This window comes from Myotis nattereri (assembly GCF_964212035.1).
Source record: "Myotis nattereri genome assembly, chromosome: 16".
Lineage (NCBI taxonomy): Eukaryota > Metazoa > Chordata > Mammalia > Chiroptera > Vespertilionidae > Myotis > Myotis nattereri.
This window is the reverse complement of record NC_138091.1, coordinates 37,796,937-37,821,208: the sequence shown is the minus strand read 5'-3', so window position 1 is coordinate 37,821,208 and position 24,272 is coordinate 37,796,937. Positions and strand designations below refer to the sequence as shown.

Here is a 24,272-nt window from a genome sequence, read left to right as displayed (position 1 = left end):
ACTTCCTTCCTGCTGTGGCGGCAAGAGGTTCTGGGGAGCCCTTTTCCGACCCCAAAGGCTCGGTCTTTGTGGCTTCCACGCACCTGGGAAACGGGTCCCTTCGTTGGAGACGGAGTGCCCTCCCGCAAGTCTGCGCGGAAGGAGATGACTCGCACCGAGAGCCGGTGGGGGCGGCCCGAGCGAGCGGCCGGGGAACCAGGCGGAGCTTCCGACCCGCGTGGGCCGAGCGGGGAGGGCGGGGCTTCCCCCGCGCGGGGCGGGACGGGGCGGGGCGGGGCGGGGCGCTCCAGCTCTCCCCGGGCCCCTCGACTGCGCATGGCACGTAGCGTCCCTCCCTCCCAGCAACCGGCCAGGCGGCGGCGAGGCCATAAACTAAGGAGGCGGAGCTGAGGCGCGATCGGGACGGCTCGCTAACTCCAGGACCAGGTACCGGCCTGGCCGGCCGTCTGGTGCGGTCCAGGGATCATCCGTCCATCCTCTCCCTGCCTCCGACCCCATCTCCTCCGGGCGGGCCTTCGTCCGATCGGCCATCCCGGGCCCCCTCTCAGCGAGTCCAACTCCATTCCCTCCGTGAGCCGTTGCATCCCGAGAGCAGCACAGGCTTGGGCCTGGCGGGGCGACACCGGAGCGCAGTTACCGGGCGGGAGGGGCGAGCGCCTGCTTTCCCGCCCCCTCGTCCCCCCCTGACGTACAGGTGGCGAACTCGGGGCCCAGGTTCAGTGTGTCCTCCTCGAGCCCAGAGACGGCAGATCCTGCCTCTCCGCCCCCTCGCCCTCATCCCCATCTTCCCAGGCTGGACAGGCAGCGGGTGGAGACGCTGGAAGCACAGAGGTTCGGGTGACTCCCCGAATTAGCGAAAACAAAGAGCTCCCCAGCGTCTTGTTTTCCTAGTATGTTCAGTGTCCGCGGTCGGTTTGGGGTGGAGACCGCGGGCGGGGGTATGGAAGGGAGTGCGAGGAAGGGGCGTGGCTAACGAAAATAGTCCAAGTTCCCGGGAGATGGGCGATCAACTTCCCTGCCCAGCCTTCAACACAGCCTAAGTGTATCCCCCAAAGGGGAGAAGCCTTTCGAATCGGTCCCTTTCTTGTCGCAACAGCTGTTGAAATAGAACCATCTTCCAGTAGGTATCTGCGGCATTAGGCAGTTCTTCATGGAGGGATTGGTGTGTTCTAGGGACACCCAGGGCCTTTTCTTCTCCCTGAATCTTACCCGATTACCTGTCTCCGGCCAGGAGCCTCTCCCGCCATTAGTTACAGTGCTGAGCTAGTTAATCGGTTCCCCCAGCCTTTAACCAGGTTTCTTAGAGGTTTTGTGGCTCAAATGCCGTGTTTATAGTTGTAACCTCCGACATGGAGGAAGTTTAGAAAACCAGTGTTAAAAATAGGGGGTGGGGGGGAGGGATGAGTAAATGAATCCTCCTTGCTATACCATTTGTCGCCTGGTCATCAGCATTGTCCAATCAGTTGGTGCCTTCTCAGTCATCATTATGCCTTTGCACACACAGTCTTGACAGGTCTCCCCGGCATCTCTTGACAGGTTTCTGGGGCACAGGCATTGGAACAGACCTCATCAGTCCTTTACCACTTGGCTGTGTGACTCTGGGTGTTGAGCCTCTCTGAGCCTTAATTTCCTGATCTATAAAACAGGGAAGATAATACTTATTGTGAGCTGATCTCTGCGAAGCTTTTAGCACAGATCCTGGCACACAGTAAGTTCACCACAAATGTTTGCTGCTTTTATTCTGACTATTATTAAGTTAGCAGATACGGGAGTGCCCATATTATGTGTTGGGCACCGTAGTCCCTGGAAATGCAACAGTGAACAAGATTATTCACTACCCTCAGGGAAATTAAGAGTGTGATAGGTATAAGGGTTGAATACAGAGTCCAGCCTGGCCTGTGTGGCTCAGTGGTTGAGCATCGACCATGCACCAAGAGGTCGCTGGTTAGATTCCCGGTCAGGGCACATACCCAGGTTGCTGGCTTGATCCCCATTATGGGGCATTGATGTTTCCATCTCTCTCCCTCTCCCTTCCTCTCTAAAATCAATAAAAACATATTAAATAATACAGAGGCCAAACATCTACCATAGGTGGGAGGGGAGTGCGGGAGGACTTCCCATAGCACCGGACAACTGAGAGAGACAGGTCTAGGAAGGAAGGTGGATCTGAAGGGAAAGCAGGATATTTTTTCTTTCTTTTTTTAAATATATTTTTATTGATTTCAGAGAGGAAGGGAGGAGAGAGAGATAGAAACACCAATGATGAGAATCATCGATTGGCTGCCTCCTGCACGCCCCACATTAGGGAGCAAACCCGCAACTTGGGCATGTACCCTGATCGGGAATCGAACCGTGACCTTCTGGTTCATAGGTCAATGCTCAATCACTGAGCCGCACCAGCCAGGCAGAAAGCAGGATCTTGAAAGTTTTCCTTTGGGCTCCATTTCCTCCCTGCCTCTCAAGCGCCATGTCCTCACTTTCCCAAGGCTCTTCCCAGCCTTCTGCTTTTCTCTCACCATTTTCTCCTTTAGTGAGTTCCTGTCACTTGTATAGCTTTAGCTCCTAACTCCGACCCCACGTAGCCTTCTCTAACCTCTCTGTTGAGCATCAGTCTTAACTTTTCTAACTGAATGCTATATATTTCCTCTTGGAATATATAACTTTTCTCAATTGAAATATGATTTAAAAAGTTGAATTCATCTTTCCACCAAAACCACTTCCACCTCTGAGCTTTCCTGTTTTCTTGTTGACACACTACTCTTTTCCCAGTTACTTGAGCTCACACAAAAAGTCAGTTATCAGAGTTGTCCACAGATAGGATGGGCTCCCTGATAAGGTAGTGAGTCTCTGGCCGGGGACATTTTCAAGCAGAGGCTAGATAACCTTATATCCAGGAGTTTGTAAAAGCTATTCCTCCAAAGGGTGCAGGATGGGCTAGATAACTTATGGTGTCCTTACTAACTAAATACATTTAATTTTTCTTCTCCCCTAGCCGTCAATTTCTTAACATTCCCTCTACCACAGGCTCTTTCACCACCAATAAGGTCCACTATAATTGTATTCTAACTGGCATTCCTTTCTCGGTTATTTTTACGCTCCACTCTCCCTCCCCCGCCCCCATCCCTTTTCAAGTTAATATTCCTTCTATGTTCCTTAGAACAAGGCTTCTCAGATGTAATGGTCCACAGATCAGCACATTACCATTATCTGGGAGCTTGTTAGAACCACCAGACCTTCTGAATAAAAACCTGCATTTTAACAAGATCCTCAAGTGATTTGCATGTACAATAAAGTTTGAGAGACACTACCTTAGACCACAGTTTTGTGTTTGTCCCCTTTCTGTTCAAAACCTACAGTGACTTTCTTCTGCTGAATAAAATCCATACTCTAGCATCACTTAAGACCTACTCATTGCTCTCCTATATGTGGAATTCTGCTTCTCTAACTGCCCCCATGAGGTGCTGACACACTTCTCGGCACATTTGGTCAGTCATTCAATAGTACTGTGTGCCTCCTATGTGGTAGGCACTGTTCTAGAAACTAGGAGATATATACGCCTCTGGACAAGACAGAGTAAGCAACGGACAATAGCTAATCCTATTTCATGCTTAGAATTCACTCAAGCCCCACCACTTCATGAAACTATGCAGATCCACCTCTGCTCTAGTAATCGTTCCCTTTGCTGAGCTCCATAGGGAGTTGCCCATTTCTACTTGTGCATCCCCAACCTCCTGATTTAAAATTTTTAAAGGTGGGCCAGGCACCCATAGGTTTTGTTTGTTTTTTGTTAATCCTCACCTGAAGGTATTTTTCCATTGACTTTAGATAGAGTCAAAGGGAGAGACAGGGAGAGAAACACCTCTTTGCCTTAGCTGGGTTGCTCAGTTTGTTGGAGCATCATCCCATACACCAAAAGGTGGCAGGTTCCGTTTCCAGTCAGGGCACATAATTAGGTGGCAGGTTTGATCCCCGAACGGGGCACAACCGATTGATGTGTTTCTCTCACATAGATGTTTCTCTCTCTCTCCCTCTCTTTCTCTCTCCCTCCCTCTCTCTCTCTCTCTTTCTCTCTCTCTCTCCCCCCCTCCTTCTCCCTCCCTGCCCTCCCTCTCTTCCATTCTCTCTAAAAAAATAAATGAAAAAATATCCTCGAGTGAGGATTAACAACAATAATAAAAAAAGAAATAATGCAAGAACATTTCAAATATAAAAGTGCAGATGGGCTAGAAAGCAGCTGGTTCAGATTGGAGGAGGAGGATGGAGGGCCCTGGAAGGCACTCTCCAGGGGAGTTTGAGTGTATGGAAAAATATACTGGTAAGACAAATAGCAGAGATGTTGAAATATTTGGAAAAACTTAATAGCTACATGGAAAACCAAGAGAGTGAAAAAAATGAGGCAATGATTAAATGTTTATAAAGAAAGAAGACATGGTCAGCTTTACCTGTTTGCCCAGCTGCAAACCATGTGTGCATAGTCACAGTCATGTAAACGTGGATACCGATTTAATCAAACATGTGCCAGCACTGCATCAGAAGAATGAAGGCAGGAGAGTGGAGTGCAAGAAGGTGACACAGGAGAGCTTAGTCCCCATCTACCATGGTAGGAAGTTAGAAGATAAATGTCTAAAATGGGTAAATCATGGCCATATACACACGAAGAATGATGATGAGTCCTGGCTGATGTGGCTCAGTTGGTTGGGCTTCATCCCATGCACCGAAAGTAAGGTTGCTGGTTAGATTCCTGATCAAGGCACATGCCTGGGTTGATCCTCGGTAGGGGGCATGCAAGGAGGCAGCCAGTCAATATTTTGTTCTCATATCGATGTTTCTCTGTCTCTCTCTTGCCCTCTCCCTCTCTCTCTGTAAAAAAATTAATAAAAACATTAAAAACTTTAAAAAATGATGATGTTAAACAGGCACATGAATAGAAGATAATTACTTCTGGGAAGGAGTCAGTGGGGATTGAGCCAAGAGAGGTTTAAACATTAAAGAAGAAAACCATATAATAAACTTCTTTCTTATAGAAGTTGCAGTATTTCAGATTGTACTTGGCCAAAGTACATCCAGGTCAATTGTCACTGAAAGTTTCTCTAAGCAAATCTTTGGAATCTACAATTTATAGGCTTAGTACAGTACTTTGAATGGTAGAGTTGCAGTAAGTTTTTATTAATCAAAAGATATTTCTACAAAAGGAGATTTGACTAACTCCACCTGTTTCTATTTTCCTTTTAGGTTTACATTTTTGAAATTGAAATAGGCCTACACATTAGGAACTCATGTCTTTTCTTGTAAGTAAACCAGAGCGAATTAGGGTGAGTGTTTCTATTCTTCTGGCTTTACTGTTTTTATTTCCTGAAGAGCAAAGTGTTTTGGCAGTACTGTAGGTGGTTTGTTATGTGAGGTTCAGAATCATGCAGAAGAGAGGGATGTGGGAAGTAAACCGGGCATCGCAGCCTCCACTCAGAGAAAAGAGCTTGCAGGCAGAGGCTGACCAGAGACACAGAATACACCCACCAGCTTGTCTGATAGAGACGAAACAAGGTGGTGTGTTTTGTGAATATCCATCATTCAACATTAAATGAGTTGAATGTGTAGGTATGTAACCACTAAACATCTGCCCATTTCCTATGTATTTTCAGCGAGTTTGTGTGTTTGAAAAATCAGTATCAAATTGTAATCCTTGGAACACTTTTTTCTAAATATAATCATAGGTTTTCATTGAAAACTTTCTTAACGTGAAAAAATATATTATACCCAAAAACTTCACCAGCTAAAATGACCTTGAGAATGAATACTAGATTTAGCCTCTTTACAAGCTACCATGATTTCATAAAAGAGTGTATTTTATTTTTTATCAAGTATTTAATTTCTGAATGCAATAGTAATTATTTTAAAATCTTGCAACAATGTATAAATGCTATGATACATGATGAATATATCACTTTCTTTAAATATTAAAGTGACAGTTTATTTTTACTATCTTGTGGCACAGTGCATGTGATCTTTTTATATCAAGTGTTTTTTAATTGATAGTGTTGTGTTTTATAATTTGGAAAAAATTTTAATTTGGAGAAGGAGAGAGAATGATGGCATAGTTCCAAATTATAATTCGTATTATGCAGCATATTTCTGAATTTTGCTTAATCTTTTTTCTTATGTTTATATATATATAAGAACAATTTACATTGTAAAGAGTAAACTTCACTGTCAGCTGAGAGGAAAAACAGATTCTCTCCTTAGCCAGAACTCTGCCCAGTGGAAAGAATGTGTCCAAGCCAAACTTTAACACCAGTCCTTATGTGAAATACAACCTTGATTCCATTGCTTTTAAATGTGAGCTTCTTTTCTATTTCAACCCACTCTGATACAGGTGAAACCAGACCACTGATCAGTATGTGGAAACCCAATACTCGGTTGAAATAGGCCAGTAAAGTGAACCATAGATTGATCATGCTAGTTCCGTCCTTGTAAAAGTAGCATTTGGTAGCAAATGTTAGCAGCGATGACTTTAGAGATCCTACTGGATGAAGGATATGCAGCTAGTAATTTTCTTTTACAAACTAGTAGAGGCTTGTGAAAAACTTCTGTTTCATCCCTATTTTCTATATTGTGAATTCTAGTAATTTTCAAATTGGCCTGAGCATCTGTAATAGGTAGCCATGGAATGAGTAAGATGGAGCCAAAAGGTTGTTTTACATGTAGAAAGGAGAAAAACATTCTTCATTATCAGGGCCAGTACTGGGTTCTTCTCAATTTGCCAGATTTAAGAATAATTCATCAAATTAGGCAAAGAGGAATAGAGAAAGGAATTCATCTATTGTTTTCTGCTGTTAAATTCAAGATTCTTTTCAAAACTTTTCCATAGAAATGTATCTTAACTGTAATGCATGATTCTGTTTTTGTAGTTGTGTTTTGTTTGTCTCTCTAACGGCTGAGAGCTAATTTTTTGTGGTTTGGAAGAAATACTAATTCTCTTTGGGGTTTTCCTCTTTAGCGGTGGGTCTCGGAAAAGTTCATTGTTGAGGGCTTAAGAGATTTGGAACTATTTGGAGGTAAGTACAGTATGGCATTTAGCCATCACTTCAGGATAAATCTCACTGCTCTTTTGTTGACTAAATCAATTCACAGAAATTAACAATTCCAAGGGAAAGTGTACACTATAGTTGCTATATTTATTTGGCTCCTTTTGAATCCATGGTTTCCCCAAAACTTGAGGACTAATCTGGCAGTTGTCATTAGCCTGTCTTGATTATTAGAAAGCCAGTATTTACTCAAAGGCACATGTATTTCTCCTAAGTATTTGTCCAATTGAAATACATATTCTTAGAGGAAAATATAAGTGTTTAAAAGTTGCTAGCCTTGAAGATTTTAAAAGTAAAATTTTAGTTAGGATGAAGGTAACAATGGTATGAAAGTTCTGGTTTTACTGATCAGTCTAGTTGACTCATCTTTTCATGGCAGAAATTATGAGACTTAAGAGAACCAAGGAAAAAATCCATCAGAACAAAATATTAACTTCCTATTGGAAAACCCAAATGCTGATTTCAGAAGTTATTAGGTTTGCAACTTGGAGGTTTAACAGGCACAGGCATTTTCCTTTGGCTATTTTCAAACTGAGCCATTTGGAGAACTGTGACCTTAATTTACAGTAAATAAAATCCTTTTCTATAAAAATAATAGCAGTAGGGCTGCATTCTTTGTGTCTGAACACCAAGATACTCTCGTTGGCACCTGTAGCTAAAGAAACAGGTTATCAGATTGAATGCATTTGGTGACTGATCCAGAATACCCCCAATAGGCCTAAGTAATTGAAAACTCAAACTTGTTAATTACTAGGTGATACCTATGAATTTATTTTCCCTAATGCCACTCAACAAACTTCTGGAGCAGTATTTTTTATCAACTTTGTCAAAGGATTGTGTTTTAGATAAATGAGTTCAGAAAAATGATGAGTTATTTTTGTGTTCTTTATAAAGAAGAAAAATTAGCTGTACAATAAAGGAAAGGCTAACGGAACAGAAATACTACATTCTGGTCCTATCCTCAATTTCTTCCCATCATTAATGGGGATACAGTGGTTTTAAAAAAAGTAAACATTGGCATTAATGGAAATTGAATTGGGAATCCAGTGTATAATCAATTAGTTTAAAATATTCCAGTGTATGTGAATTGAATTTATGGATTTTGGTTTCAGTATAGGATCCTGAGTGTAGGATCTCTGGCTATCTTTTTACAGTTCCCTGGTCTCTGATCTGAGGCGGGTGAAGAGATTCTTCTGTATATTGCTTACATACTTATGTTACCAAGTTTTGTACAACTTGGAATTTGCCCTCTACTCTGGAAGATTGGGTTTGATTTCCTTTAATCTAGTCACCTTTGGCAGACTGTCTTAAGCAAGCACTGTTCCTGCCATTTGTGTACCAGAAAACTGATGCCCAAGGCAAAAATATATATATATATATATATATATATATATATATATATATATATATATTATTTTGATAAATTGAGGCTAATTGACTCTGCAGCCACTCTCCTCTAGCACAGTTGGATGTTATAATTTCTAATATAAGATATTTGGAAATGTATTCCAATATTTTAGAGTTAAAAATCTTGCTTTGATTATTTTTATCACTTTTACAGAATGGAGAAAATCAAAAGCACAGATACATAATTTGTCCACTTTAAGAGCAGAAAGCTGTTTCAGTTGTCTTTTGCTTTCTTCGTTTTTGCCAAAAGCAGCAGAGGGCTCCAAAGCCTGTGCTCTATTTGCATTCAGAATAGAATGTCTGACTAGAGAATCTAATTGGGTAATGGTCTCACATACACGTGTTGCTGTATTAAAACTTTTTTTAGAAAACCTGTTTTCTCATCCTGAACTCCCTGGGAAATAGCCAGCTAACACTTTAACTTTATAATGAATTGTTTGTTCACAGTATTAGACTCTGAAACCAGGTTATTGAAAGTAACATTGTATGCTGACGAAAAGTCAATGTATGACCAGAATTATAGCAGTTGAGTTATACTCAGTAAAATATACTCAGTAGTTCCCTGGTCAAGTTTTGAAGAGCTATAAATTCATTTTAAAATCCCATCTTATCTGCAGCATTTTTACTGTGTGTGTGTGTGTGTGTGTGTGTGTGTGTGTTTATATGTAGCACTGCAGGCACTTTTTGCTGTAATGACTCTTAAGTGTTTTCTATTAATAAATGTAGTCCTAAGTGCAATAGTTGCTGTTCTGAATGTGGGTGTGTCTTTTACTAAAAAACAAAATGCCAACAACCCATTTCTCTACTCCAGAGCAGCCTCCGGGTGACACTCGGAGAAAAGTAAGTGACTTTCTAGGCTCTACCCCTGTGGCTGCTGCATGGAGATGACTTCTTGTGGCAATTCATGTGTTTTGTTGGCTTATCATTTTATGTTTCTGCTTATCTGTCATTGAGCTTTATTTTAAGTGTAATTCTTTCACTTGTAGAGATTCAGGTTTCACCCTGGAAAGATTTTGATGTAGACTTTGAAAACTGAAAAAAAAATAAAAAAATCTCAGGCACTTTTGCCTCTCTCCTGGGGATTAAGGTCTCCTCCCCTTCCCAACCCTCCCAGTCGCCCGCCACCCCTCCAGAAAAGGAGAACGTTTCAACAATCTGAAATGTGGTTACCTTTTAGTGGCCAGTGGTATTACATTTTCCACCCTTAGTCTATGAATAATAGATGGTAGTCCACAAAGATGACATTGATCTCTGTCTAGATTGTAAGGCAGGACCTCAAATCTTCCTGAAAAACAAAGCCCAAAATTAAAAACTATAAAACAGAAAATGCATTTTTTATCATTAGCAAAAGCTATAAGACCTACCCTGCTTCCAACTCTTCTAGCTTATTTTACCTAAGGAAATAACACACAATGCACATAGCGTACTAAGCTATTTTTGATCATGTGAATCAGGGAGAGGGTAAGAAGCCTTTTCTAAATAGACTTCCTATTCTTTTATTTATTTATTTATTTATTTATTTATTTATTTATTTATTTATATTGATTCTAGAAAGAGAGGAAGGGAGAGGGAGAGAGAGAAACACCGATCGGCTGCCTCTCACACAAGCCCCGACCAGGGCCAATCCAGGCAAGTACCCTGACCGGGAGTCAAACCTGCGACCTTTAGGTGCATGGAATGACACTCCAGCCAACTGAGCCACACCGGCCAGGGCGACTTCCTACTCTTTCCAGATGACAGACATGTGCACCTTTGCAAGCAGCCCCACAGTCAAGTGAAGGATGATGATGTTGACTAGGAATTTTGAGGAAAGCTTTGGCTGTGCTTACTTAGTCTGCTAGCCAGGAGTAAGCACTTCTCTCTCAGATCCAAATATTTTCCAGTCAGGAGACCAAACATGTTTTCTATAGGCTCAATTGGGTATTTTTCCAGAATGCAGTGCCAATTATATATAATATTTCTATTTTCACAGCTGCAGATGTTACACCAAAAAGTTATCCTGTGTGAAACCTGTGGTTGAATGTGATCATTTGGTAGCAGTATTGTCTTTGTGTCCTTTGTTGTATTTTGTTCTGAACTCTTTAAACAAAGTTATGTTATGGTCATTTCTGGATATCAGTAGCTTATGTATTTTTTAAATGTTTCAAAATGAAAAAATTGCTTTTCATGATGGGGGAACTAAGACTAGGTTTTGCTAGAATCAGTTTCTTTCTCTAGGCAACTTGAGATTACGCATTACACGAATAAACCTATGCTGTGCTGTGTTTAAAGAAAATGGACTAAGTATTTCATCCTTTTCATCTGAATTTTGACCTTTTCTAAATCTGAAACAACATAATGAGGCAGTATCAGACCAGATCTCCTTTCAAAATACCGCCTTTGTTTTCCTCAGTAAAGGCTGGTTTTTCTCTGAGCCCAAACCTAGAGGACCTCCACAAAGTAGAAAGCTTCAATGCAGTGCCATTTCCAGTCGGCTGGGGACAGAATGGTCGAGGAACCACAGCAACCACTAGGCTAGTTCATTTCATGCAATTGCAGATTGCCCAAGAATTCATTGAGTAGTTTTCTATAGTCAACAGAGATAGAAATATTTGTCAAGTTATTAACTATTCACATCAGTAGCTTAATGAATCATTCCCTACCTAGACTCAACAAGTGTGTGTCTTTAGACTGTAGCCTAGTGTAGCAGTTGTTTTATATGCACTCCTAGCAGGGAAGAGAGACACGGGTAATAAAAAAGTATCTATCTGTAGTTTTCCAAAGGGAGTTATTTAAAATGTATGTAGTAAATATTTTAATCTCAGGACTCCAGCTGAACTTTGTAGTCTCGTTCAAATTAGAGAAACAGTATGGAGTTTGCCTGAAGATCATAGAAGAACTTCAAAGTAGCCCTAGATTTGTTCTCGTTGAGACCATATTGTTACCTGCTAACATATGCAGTACAGTAGGTCTTCACTTAACATTGTCAATAGGCTCTGCAACTTTAAGAGAAACAACGTATTACCATAGGCTAACTGATAAACACAAGAGTTAAGTTCGTACAGCATCTCATCAATTTTATAACGAAAGAACATTGAATGAAACAGTGTTCTTTGAGGACCTGCTGTACTTTCTCACATGCAGGTACAGATTCTGATCTATAACATGCCCCTAGTGAACGTGTTATATGAGGGCTGGCATTTCCGGTATAGGTCCTTATATTGAAGCCTGTCTCCAATGGAACTGGCTGGCACCTTTACCCTGCTCTCCTTTTCAGCCGGTAGGAATGATGAGATCATGGGCAGAAAACCTCATTAAACTTTGTTTAAATGACTTTTTAAGTGTGTTCCAGCATTGTTGTATTTGACCAGCATACGAAATAGGAGCTGGCCTGAGGCCTCCATAGACAATGCCTGCATTGTTGTAGGCATTGGGGAATAATATATCAGTGAGCAAGACCGATCAGGTCCGTGCTGCATGGAGCCTGCATCCTAGTAGAGAGACAGGCGATAGGTAAACTGCAGTAATTCCTACTATGAAGAAAGGAAAGCAAGATAATTAAGTGACTAGGAGCCTATTTTACTTTAGCTGGACAGTCTTCAATGAATAAATGACGTTTAAGTCGAGACCTCAGTAAGAAGGATAATCAGCCATGAGAAAACGGCAGGGGCAGGGGCAGGGGCAGGGCAGCTGGGGCAAGTTTCCTAAGATGGAGCAACAGAGTCACGGAGGGTGCTTTGGCGGCAGGTCCTAGAAGCGGGGAGGGTCCAGCTCGTGGGTACTCACAGCCAGAGTGGGGAGCTGGGTCTGAAAGCAACCCCTGGATTCATGCTGACGGGTGGTGCGGGTTTAACTGAGTAGATTGATACTTGAGAACACAGGATTTGCAGAGCAAGACTGTGCAGGCGGTTAGAGGTATAATGGCAAAAAGATGGGATTCTTCAAGAATAACAGCGTGCAGCTCGTAAATGCTAAATAAAGGGGGAGTCATCATTTCAGAGCTCTTGGTTTAAGCTTTTTGCTCAAATTGCTACTCCATTTTTATCTCTCTCACCTGTGTGAGGCACCCAGCATGTAGTAACCAGTATCTGCAGATTGTTCCAAAGACAAAGTAGTTTCAAGAAGCTACAGTGGCTATTACATGATCCTAGAATTTGATTTCAGAACATTTGAAAACACAGGTAAAACACAAATGTAAAAACCAAAATCAAACCAACCTTAACTGTTGATCAGGCTCTGCTTAGGATTCTGTTTTCTCTGTTCCACCTTATTTGTTGAGCAAGAGAGTGCCCAAAAAGCAGACACCAAAGAGGGAAGAGAAGAACAGAATTCACATTTACTAAAAACCCGGCGGTGCTAGGCTCTTTACATATTGTATCTCATTACATTGTCACAACAACACTACGAAGTGGGAATTACTCCACTGATGAGACAGTGGAGATCCCATGAGAGTAGAGTAACTTACCCAGGATCACAGAACATGTGATAGACCTGAGTTCAAGTTCTGCCTCTGGCTGGCCCCTAAGCCTATGGTCTTTGTGTTACACCATATGTTTTACTTAAAGTAGCCTTTCCCAAATTATCTTTTCCAACATTTAACAGATGTTAGGCACAAAAGGGTTCTGTGAACAAGTACCTTGGGAAGTGTTAGGCTGAACAAAGTTGAACAAGTTTCCTTACTACAGGACTTCTCAGAGCCTTGAATATGTAGGTATGCCTGGTGATTCTCCATGAGAGAATGTCTGCATTTGCTAACTTAATTGGACGTGTAAACTTTGGGGAAATCTTACATTAAAACAACTCAGTAGAAAAATGGACAAGAGACAGAAAGAGGCACTTTCACCTTGGAGAAAACCCACATGGCCAATAAATACATGAAAAGATGTTCAACTTCTTTAGCAATCAGGGAAATGTAAATCAAACCCACAATGAGACTGGCAAAAATGAAGTCTGAACACAAGTGTTGGGGAGGAAAAGATGGATCAACAGGAACATACATACATTGCTGGTGGGAGTGTATATTGGTATAACCGTTTTTGGAAAACAATTTGGCATTATCTCGCAGTTGATTGTTCATATACTCTGTGACCCAGCAATTCCACTCCTAGGTACAAGCTTTAGAGGAACTCTTGCATATATGAACAGGAGACACATTCAGATGTTTCTAGTAGCACAGTTCAGAGTAGCAGAACTGAAAAACTACCCCAAAAGCCCATCAGCATTGGAATGGATAAACTGAGATAGGTCCCCAAGAGGAACATGACACAGCATGGGTGTACCAGCGGCTAAATACAACAACAGGGATGAATCTTAGGAATGTAGAAATTGAGTTAGAATAATAATCTGCTGACAAAGCTCAGTTTTGCTTGACTAGGCTCCTCTGCTGTCAGCGTAAGTGGTACAGGAGGCAGAACCCCACTTAGTTTCTTTTTTTATTGGCAGCATCAACTGTTTTGAAACCAGGTGCACTTGATACATCAGGGATCCCCCACACGGAGGTTCTGCCATATTAGAGCATTCTCAGTCACACTCCTCTGCTGAGCCTAGGGCCTTTCGTAGTTCACAAAGACCTTTTCCTGACTAGAGGTCAGCATACGAAATCTGAGCTGGTCTGAGGCTCTCCATTTCAGTTAGACACGCATCCAAAGAAAGAGGATCCAAAAGAAAGGAAAATACTCAGAAAAATACACAGTCCCCCAGTCATACAAATACATTTCGGTCTCGAAGAAGGAACTGAGCCTATTAAACTGAAAGAAGAGCTGCTGGTCTGCCATGTATTTTGCTGGGCGCTTTCCTTCAGTACCTCGAAGGCCAATGGTGTGACGCCCACATCCTAAATGGCTGGGATCCAGCATCATTTGCAGCGCGAATGGGCAGGAATGAGGAGCAGGTCACTTTTGCTGCCTGGGATGATAGCTGAGACCGGACAGCTCTTTCTCTCTCGCCCGCAGCCCAGTGTGTTGTCTGTGTTCTTGCTACCCTTGGAAATGTCTGAGGGACTGATTGGTCTGAGGTTTTGGTTTGCTAGAGAGAGGGCTTCTTATGGCCACATTTTCCCTATAGTAAGGTTCAGCATTTGATCTTTGGGATCTTATAGTCAGGACCTTAAAAATAGAACCCTCATGCAACAGGAAATTCAAGAGAACCTCCCACCTCTCCATCCCCCTTCTCTTCTGTAAATGTCCTTTATCCAGACATCCTTCCCCCAAGTAGGAATTTCATCGTGTTCACCATGCTGTGTACCTGAAACTAATATTGGATGCCATCGGTAACTGAAAAACATTTTTAAAATTTTTTAAAAGGAATTTATAGTTCTTAGCAAATGCGCCAGTTGTTGGAAGGACAAGCAAATCAACAGCTGGCTGGAACTGGCCCTTGTCCCCCACCCACATTTGTGGATGGTGCTACATCAAACACCTGATGTTTTACTTCACATTCCTCATCAGAGTGCTGGCACCAGAGCCAGAATTTCTGCTTGTTTAGATGCCAGTCTCCTCGTGGGTCTGAATTACTGCCTCCCCACTCCCATCCCACCCCCAATTTTCTCTTATTAACCGATTTTTCTTTTTCTTTAGACCAATGAAGCGAGCTCAGAGTCGATAGCATCCTTCTCCAAGCAGGAGATCATGAGTAGCTTTCTGCCGGAGGGAGGGTGTTATGAGCTGCTCACCATTATAGGTAATGTCCAGGGACTGCCAGGACCTTGGAGCTCCAGGGGACGGGTGCTGCAGCTTCCCTTCATCGCCATGAATGTGTGCCTGAGGCTGTCAGCTACTTAGAAGACTGTGGTGACAGAACTGGCTTTGTTGTGTCTTCTTGGGTTTGTTTCTCCTAGTATGGGAAAAGAGATCATGTTCCCAATAAAGGAGCTCTTATAATTTTTTCTTTTTGACTGAACGCTTCTGGTGTCCTGGGCCAGAGTCAGTCAGAATGATTGGCTGAGAAGGAAGTACTAGGAGAAGAGTCAAGAACTGTCAGCCATGAAAGTAACAGTAGTGCAAGTCTTAACTTGCATTTTCTTTTGAAATCAAGTTTCTTGAAGGAAGAAGGAAACCTTTGCTGTTGTTCACCTTACTTATGGCATTCCTCTGTTCTTTTAGGCAAAGGATTTGAGGACCTGATGACAGTGAATCTAGCAAGGTACAAACCAACGGGAGAGTATGTGACGGTACGAAGGATTAACCTAGAAGCTTGTTCCAATGAGATGGTGACGTTCTTGCAGGTGAAAAAGAATGTGGATGTGACACTTGGAGGGTGGGCTCTTTGCTCCAGTAGTAATTACAAGGCATCTCTTCCCTCTATCTTCTGAAAGCAGCTGGCAGGAAATGAAGGTAGACCACGCTGATAAGCTACGGAAGCTCTCAGTGAATAACCTTGGGCATTTGGCATTGAGGATTCCGTAATGCTGCCCAGCCCAATCTATATTCCTCTCTTCTACAAGGACTCCTTCCTGCCTCATTTATTTATTATTCAGAGAGGCTAGGCCACTCTCCTGCTTTTAGCACCCTATTGGCCTGAGGTTCCTTTCTATTGAAGAAGCAAGTAGCTACCCTCTCATTTAACTGGAGAGACCACAGGTCTAATAACTGGCTGGGGACCAAATTCTCCTTGGCTGATGAAGGCTTGCACTGAGAACTCCTTCGATTTAGGGCCTGGGTTAGCGTATTTTCAGTACAGGTAGTTGCACCCCTTCCCTTCTTCGTGTACAATGTTCTTCTGAACTCATGCTTATCTAATGGTGCTGTAATCCTGCTCCACAGGCTCGGAGCAGTTTTGCAGATCTGAGGATGTGACAGAAAGTCAGTCCTGACGGAGTTATTTGGGAAAAAAACATACATACCTGACTTTATTCTAGATCATGTTGGACTTCCAGATTCTTATTCTGTAGAGCAATGGACAGGCAGGAGGTACTGTCTGTCTGGCCTTAGCTCACATCCCAAAGGCCAGGACCCTAGTTTCTATAGTCCTCTTGTCCATTTTTTTTTAAACATCTTTTATTTTAAATAAATCTAAATTTATTTTAAAATTTCGTAGGTCTGACACTTTCTATAGCTGCTTCTAAGGAAGGGATCTCTCAATCTGAGGTTAGCTGGAGAAATAGCTTCCCATGTTTAGTAGTTGTTAGTTCTTTAATGCTTTCTTCCCTTGCCTACAACCTTTTCCTTAACAATAGGAAGCATTTCTTGTTTTTCTGTCTTGAGGAGGAGCTCTGTGCCGTGGCCCTTGAAGTTGAGCTAAGCTTAGGCTTCGGAAATGTTCAATCAACAGTTTGTTTTCAGCGCCTCCGTGGTTGGGAACTGTTATCGGCAGTCTCCCTGTTGGCGGGATTGTTTCTGGAGGCCCTCTCATTGGCTGGCAGAGAGAGCAGAACCTGGTTTCTCTCACTCCAGAGGGCACCTGCTTAGGCTCCTGCTGCTCCCAGGACTCTCAGAAGAGCACCCATCTTATTCATGCTGCCACCTTCCTGTTGAGTGTCATTCCTTGTGCCCCTTGATTCTGACTTCAGTTACCATTGGTTGCAGGGGGAGCTTCATGTGTCTAAACTCTTCAGTCATCCCAATATCCTGCCCTATCGAGCCACCTTTATTGCAGACAATGAGCTGTGGGTTGTCACGCCATTCATGGCATACGGTGAGTGGGAAAGGGCTCCCTGCAGAGGGGCGTTCTAAGAATCTGTTGCCAGCTGGCTTACGTGCTGTATTTTTTCTCTGTTACCCTTCCCTACCTCCCCACAATTCTGTTCTTCAGGTTCTGCAAAGGATCTCATCTGTACTCACTTCATGGATGGCATGAATGAACTGGCCATTGCTTACATCCTGCAGGGGGTGCTCAAGGCCCTTGACTACATCCACCACATGGGATATGTACACAGGTGCATTCTTAAGCCTATTCACCCTTCACAGGAGCAGGGATCTGTGCCCAGGAGCCCTCAAGTAAACACTGGAAGGCTGACTGAAGTTAGTGAAGCTAGACTTGGGATTCTGCCCTTGCCTCTGAGCTGGTGGGCAGAGCATCCAACGTGTCGGTGCTGGAGCTCTTGACTTCCTCTTCACTGAGCAGTTTGGCCCTGAGTATTGATTGGGTGAGAGGGACATCTGAGGTGGACCACTGCACCTGTCTCTCCCCCTTCTTCCTTGGGGCACCCAAACTGGTGTGTGCATCCCAGAGTCGACCCTATGCTGAGAGGCTGGGGAGAAGACAATGCTTAGGAGATGGTGCCAGGAAAGCGGCTCACTGTAGGGAAGATAATAAAACGGGACCCCTACCTCACCCCCCTATACAAAGGAGCCCTTCAGACGGATTAAAGGCCTTATGTTGATGTAAAACTACAGACTTAGAAGGAAACATAAGGAAATATTTAGAACTTCTAAATGTTTTAGAAGCACAAAGCATAAAACAAAAAATTGGTGAGTTTGATTATACCAAGGTTAAAGATTTCTCTCCAATAAAGGACACCTTAAATGAAGTTAAGACCTGTTCGGTAAGTAGACCTGTTCTCTAGGTGACAGCATGGAGGATGTTAGCTTTGTCTAAAACATACAGGAGGTTGGTAGGTAGCAAGGCAATCTTGTGAATCACCAAGGAAAGGATAGCCAAACAATAGGAAAATGAGTGAAGGATATGAGGTTTATAAAAGAGGAAGCCTAAAGGCTAAGAGCCATATGAGCAACAATCAGAAAAGCAAAACAGGAGGATGTGCGTCTACATACCAGGCACTGGCATATTTGGAGGCTGAGGGAGGCCCAATGCGGTGAGGCGGTGGGTTCGCCCGTCTGTATAGTGGAAGACGGCCCGACACAGCCAGCCAGGGTCACTGGGAACCAGACCCATCAGTGCTGCCTCGTGTGCACGCCAAAGAAACCTCACACGGGCCCATCGGGTCCTGTATGCAACATCACTTCCTTTTCATGGTGGGAGACAGTGGGAGTGTCCCCTGCTGGAAGAATGGATGTGTAAAAGTGTCAGACCCCATCCCAGATGGCAGCATGAATGGATCTCAAAAATACAGCACTGAGAATGGGATGCATATCACAGTAGCATTAAGTAAACCGAACATATATGCAAACAAAACAGTGATACACTTTATAAGAACAAACGAAAAGAACAGGTCAGTAGTAGGTGGTGGAGGAAGCAGTGGTCTGTGAGCATAAGAGAACTTTAACAAAAAGTTGGTGATATGTAAGTGGGGTCAGGCTTATTTTTTCTTTTGGGGGAATGTTGTAAACTTCACAAAAATAGGTATTTGTATATAATATGTATATACACGTATAATACACACACACACACACACACACACACACACGCTGCCGGGGAGAGAGCTGACTGGATCTAGTGTGTAAAGACCAAAGGTTTGCGGTGTGAGGGGCTCCTGCTGTCCTGTGACACCCTCCTCCCGCCACCTGCCACCCCTCACCCCCACAGGAGTGTCAAAGCCAGCCACATTCTGATCTCCATGGATGGGAAGGTCTACCTGTCTGGTTTACGCAGCAACCTCAGCATGATCAGCCACGGGCAGCGGCAGCGGGTGGTCCACGATTTCCCCAAGTACAGTATCAAGGTTCTGCCTTGGCTCAGCCCGGAGGTCCTCCAGCAGGTCTGTACTGGGTCCCCCGGAGCTGGGAGGGGGAGCTCTCTGCCTCCCTCCGAGCGCAGTACGGGCTCCTGGAGGGAGGCTTTCCTGTTGGCAGGTAGACCTGGAAGGCCCCTCGCAGGGCAATGATGTGTCCCTGGCAGATGGAGTAGGTGCCCCTCTGTGGGGTCCTAAACGGCTTGACGCTATTTCCACTCCCTTCAGAGATCTCCACATCTTGTGGGAAGTGAGCATTTGGCGCTCTCTCCATCCCTGTACTAAGCTGGAGCCTGGGGCTCCATTTCCTGCTGCTTATTTCAAACAGTCCTTCCTTCTCAACTAGCAGCTGCTCTTGGTGGTGTAGGCAAGGAGAGTCTTCGCAGCTGGCCCTGGTTTGGGGAGAAGCATTCTTTCCCTCTCCTCAGTGATAGCTCCACCCCGTTCTTTCTCAAGGAATAATGACCAAGGCTACAAATGGAGTGATGTGTGGCTTTTTCCTCCTGACTTAGAATCTGCAGGGCTATGATGCCAAGTCTGACATCTACAGCGTGGGAATCACAGCTTGTGAGCTGGCCAACGGCCATGTCCCCTTTAAGGATATGCCTGCCACCCAGGTGAGCTGCACGCCAGTGCTTTCCTTCTTGCCTGCCTGCCTCCCGCAGGTGCTTGTTGATTACCCACACACTCAGGAGCCGGCAGAGATACTCGGGCAAAAGACAGGCCTTTCAAGAGCCGCACCCAGGGAGGTGGTTGTGTAACTGTTTGCTTCTGTGTGGTAACTGCTGTGCGAATGCAGACCAGGGCAGGGGAGCTCAGGAGCAGGCCCGCTGCTAACAGCTGCAGGGCCCGGAACGGGTGCAAAAGGAGGCCCACTGACCAGGTGCCTTTAAAATGTGTAAATCAAGCTCACACATTTATAAATGTATAAAATACGGTGTCCTCCTACCTTGATAAATATACGTGGAAGGCCAGTTTCTAATTCAGAATTCGCAGACCTCTGTTCATGCCACTTATAATAACTGCCTTTGGCCACTCCTAGGCGTACCCAGCCAGTGGCATAGTCAACCCTTGGGAGGCAGACCCCAGAAGAGGCCTATTAAGCCAGGCTTTATCAAGTCCAAAAGTGGTCTTGGGTCATTGGGGCAAAGTTTGCCCCGGTCTCCGGAGCATGAGAACTGGGAGGGAGTGGGGGTGCATTACAAGTTCTGAGTGAGCCTCTCCCTTGAACCCACATCCTGTTCGCTCTTTGTGGAGAAGGGCAGCTAGAGAATGGCAAAGGGGAACTCTGTAGAGCAAGGGGCCCAGGGAGACTTCTGGGAGGAGGTGACACTTGGGTCTTGAAGGTAAATAGGAACTAACTGAAGAATGGGAACTAGAAGGAAACTCTGTTAGGCTGAGGAAACAGCATGTGCAAAGATCCAGAGTCAAGAAAGAACAGGATCTGGGCAATAGCAAGTCGTGGTAAATGGCCTAAGTATAGGTGCATCTGGGCGCGGGTGCTGGGTGATGTGGCTAGAGGAGGAGCTAGGGCAGATCATGAAGGGCTTTGTGTGCCATGTCAGGATACCTGGTGCCTCTTGCAAAGGTTGTGGAGACTCACTGAAGGCTTTTAAGCACAGAGTGATAGCATCAGACCTGCTAGTATATTTGAGGAAGCTCACTCTAGCAGGTAGGTTAGATCTGGGAGATCAGGAAGGTGTAGAAATCTAGGTTAGGAATCTAGAAAACCTAAGTAAGACACTGACAGAAAGATGCTCAGGAAAGAGTTAAAAGGCTGTTTAAGGTGAATAAGAGGTACAGATCCAGAACAGCCTGGTCCAATAGAACTTTCTGAGATGAACCAAATGTTCTATATCTGCACTGTCCAGTATGGTAACCACTAGCCATCTGTGGCTATTAAGCACTTAAAATGTGGCCAGTCAGATTGAGGAACTGAGTTTTAAACCTAATTATATTTAAATTCATCTATATATATTTATATATCTAAAAGACTAATATGCAGTGTCCCCTTGGGAGTTTGACCGGGAGACTGATTGCTTGCTGTGATGTGCACTTGACCACCAAGGGGCAGCGCGGAACGAAGGAAGGCCCCAGCCAGCAGCCAGAATGCCCTGATTGGCAGCCCGAAGGCCCCGATTGGCCCTGATCACTGGCCAGGCCTAAGGGACCCTACCCATGCACGAATTTCAAGCACTGGGCCTCTAGTTTAAATATAAATAGCCACATATACTAAGTGGCCCCCATACTATTGCAGCTTGAGAGAGATTTTCAGGTTTCTGGCTTGGACAGCAATCTACAGACTCAGACAGAGATCCCCAAGATGGGGTGGGTTTTACATTCGCTGAGTCTGAGGGCTTTCAAACAGCTGTCCAAGTTTGGCCTGTTCCTGGGTGTGCTGCTCCTGTGTAGCCTGCCACAGGGCCAGCCCAGGACGTGGCGCTGCAGGTGCTGCTAATGGGCCCCATCAGACCCACCTGGGTCTGATGGCAAATTGGCAAATTGGGGCTGGGCTTCAGAGAAAGTCTGCCGGCTGCTGCCTTCACCCGAGGGTGAGGGCTCTACAAAGAGGATCTGATGCCTATAAACAGGAGACTGTGAGCCCCTTCCTTGCAGCCACGTTGAAGGGGGCCCTTTTTTGCTGTCCCTCTGCAAAAATTTGGCCTAGCGAGGGTGCGGCTGCCAAGCATTCCTTTGGAAAAGTTACTTATTCTACTTCTGTCTTTTCTGTACTCCCCCCAAATCACATGTGTATCTGGGGAAAAGTGTTTGTGAAGAAACTCTATAGGTCTCCCAGCCTCCAGCCCAGTCCTGGTCTGTCCCCCGCAGATGCTGCTGGAGAAGCTCAATGGCACGGTGCCCTGCCTGCTGGACACCAGCACCATCCCTGCCGAGGAGCTGACCATGAGCACCTCGCGCTCAGCGGCCAACTCTGGCCTGAGTGACAGCCTGGCCACAGGCACCCCCAGGACCTCCAACGGAGACTCGCTATCCCACCCCTACCACCGTACCTTCTCCCCCCACTTCCACCACTTTGTGGAGCAGTGCCTTCAGCGCAACCCGGACGTAAGGTATTTCCGCTGAGCTGGGGTTGGGCTTTCCAGGGAGCAGGTGGGCTCTGGGGTTAAGGGTTTGAGAGGGTGTATCTGTCCTGTAAGGGTCTGGGTTCCGGGGAGGAGTCCAAGCCCCCACAGCCAGAGGAGTCGGCCTGAGGGTTTGCTAAGAAGCCAGGCTGAGTAGCTCTGGCTGCTTTTCTGGCTGAGCTGAGGGATGAAGCAGAGGGCACTTGAGGGTGAGGTATAAGCAGCAGGACTTTGGGAATCTGGGGCACAGGGGTGATGCTGGTCTCTCTTCCCCTTTCTCTGCAGACCAAGTGCCAGCACCCTCCTGAGCCATTCTTTTTTCAAGCAGGTACAGTAGCACTTCGCTGAGGCTCCCCATTTTCTTGCCTATGGTTCTGACTCCCCCAACACCCTTAGCTTTGGGGTCTAGGTATTCTCTCCTCCTTCCTTCGCATCAGAGAAATGACCATTTCTGAAGCCCCTTAAAGGTGCTGCTCCTTCCTCTTATAGAAGCTCTTGACTCAAAGGCCCATCTGTCACAGGCCATGGTTCCTCGCTCAGGATGTCCTGGGACCAGAGCAGCAGGATCCACCCCTCGCTCCCCTTTTCCTCCCCCAGATCAAGCGACGAGCCTCAGAGGCTTTGCCTGAGTTACTTCGCCCTGTCACCCCCATCACCAGTTTTGAGGGCAGCCAGTCTCAGGGTCACAGTGGGATCTTCGGCCTAGTAACTAACCTGGAAGAGCTGGAGGTGGACGACTGGGAGTTCTGAGCCTCTGAAGAAGGTGCACATTTTCCAGCACGGGATGGACGTGCGAGCCTCCGGGGCCCTCCCTAGGGCTGGCCACATTCCCACCCTCCGGGGTGCAGACTGGGTAAAGGACTTTTCTGCCAGGAGAGTTGCCTGCTTGCTGGTGGGGAAAGAAATTCCCGGAGAGAAACTTTTCTTTACTGCTCCAAGGCTTCTGAGACACCAACCAGGAATCCGGACCAGCCAGAAAGCGGATATTCCCAGTCCTGGGAGTTCAATGACCTCTTCAGAAGGAAGAGATGCTATCCTGGCCCTGGGGGCTGAAGTTCAAGTCCAGGGTTTGACTCATTGACACAGAGAACTGTGTGACTTCCTCTTCCCACTCATGCTCTCCTACCAGCCAGATTCCATTCTTTTCCAGTGTCCCAGATGCTGTAGGCCCATGAAGAGGCCAGCAGTAAGCACCCTGTGCCCCCCCCTCGGGCCTCTCCCTAGGAACTGGGGGAAGGGTGTGGTTCTCTTTAAGCACCAGGTCAAGGCGAGGGCAGTCTGTCTGACCCTTGTCGTTGGGCCCTCCCTCCACAGTTCATCTGTGCAGTGCATTCCTTTCCCACCAAGTCCATCCCACCGCCTCCCGCCGTGCCTTGGTGCTTTCTCTTGAGGGTCCTAACGCCTTGCCTAGCCAGAGGGCGTAAGTCCTTACACCGTGTTCGTTTTATTGTCAGAACAAATTAAAATTTTCAGAGAACCCATTGGGGAGTGCATCGTTGTGTGTCGCCCGTACAGGCTCAGACACGTCTCATTCCACCCGGGGCCCTGCCATCGAGAGCGGTGCCACAGGTGCTTAGGAAGCACAGCCGTGGCCTTTCTTTAGCAGACGGCCTCACAGCACACCAATTCCTTCTTACAGCCCAGAATAGATTTTTGTCTCTTAACTATCTGAAAATTAGAGACTGTTCATTTTAGCCTGTGGCCATCCAGACGCTTTGGGGCTGGAAAGGACGAGGTGCTGGAGACCAGCCCCCCTGAGGGTAGGACCACCAGGGGTCCAGACTAAGGACCTCACCTTTGGCAGGAAAGGAGGTGGAGGGGTTATTCTGTAACATGACTTGCGGTGTCTCCTTACCTCTGGAACTAATACCCAAAGAGCAGGTAACCCAAGAGCCAGCCCAGCCCCTGCCCTGTCATCCTGGCTGGCAGCCAGAGTGGCCGGGCCAGCGGGTGGTTCTAACCTGGGTTTTCATGGTGCTTCTCAGCCTGCACGTGCACCAGCCGGGCACCTCCCCCCTGCCAGCCCCTCAGGGGTGAGGTGCCCTGCACTGGGTGAGGCCCTTCAAATGTCAGATTAAGGAAGTGCCCCTCCCTCTTCCTTGAAGCCGCTTTGAAGCATCGAATGCTCTCCCTTTCCTCCGAAATGGTAACATC

General features: G+C 45.5%; 1 protein-coding gene across 1 annotated transcript; it reads left to right on the top strand.

Moving 5' to 3' along the window:
- Positions 1-311: 311 nt before the first annotated feature.
- Positions 312-24,272, top strand: STRADA (STE20 related adaptor alpha). Its single transcript, XM_081109078.1, has 14 exons — positions 312-426; positions 1,537-1,708; positions 5,233-5,312; positions 6,995-7,052; positions 9,301-9,329; positions 15,044-15,146; positions 15,569-15,690; positions 16,991-17,099; positions 17,217-17,340; positions 18,891-19,062; positions 19,548-19,652; positions 21,865-22,106; positions 22,404-22,446; positions 22,716-24,272. Exons 3-14 carry the CDS (start codon positions 5,277-5,279, stop codon positions 22,866-22,868), a joined length of 1,296 nt encoding a protein of 431 aa, XP_080965204.1. The 5' UTR covers positions 312-426; positions 1,537-1,708; positions 5,233-5,276; the 3' UTR covers positions 22,869-24,272.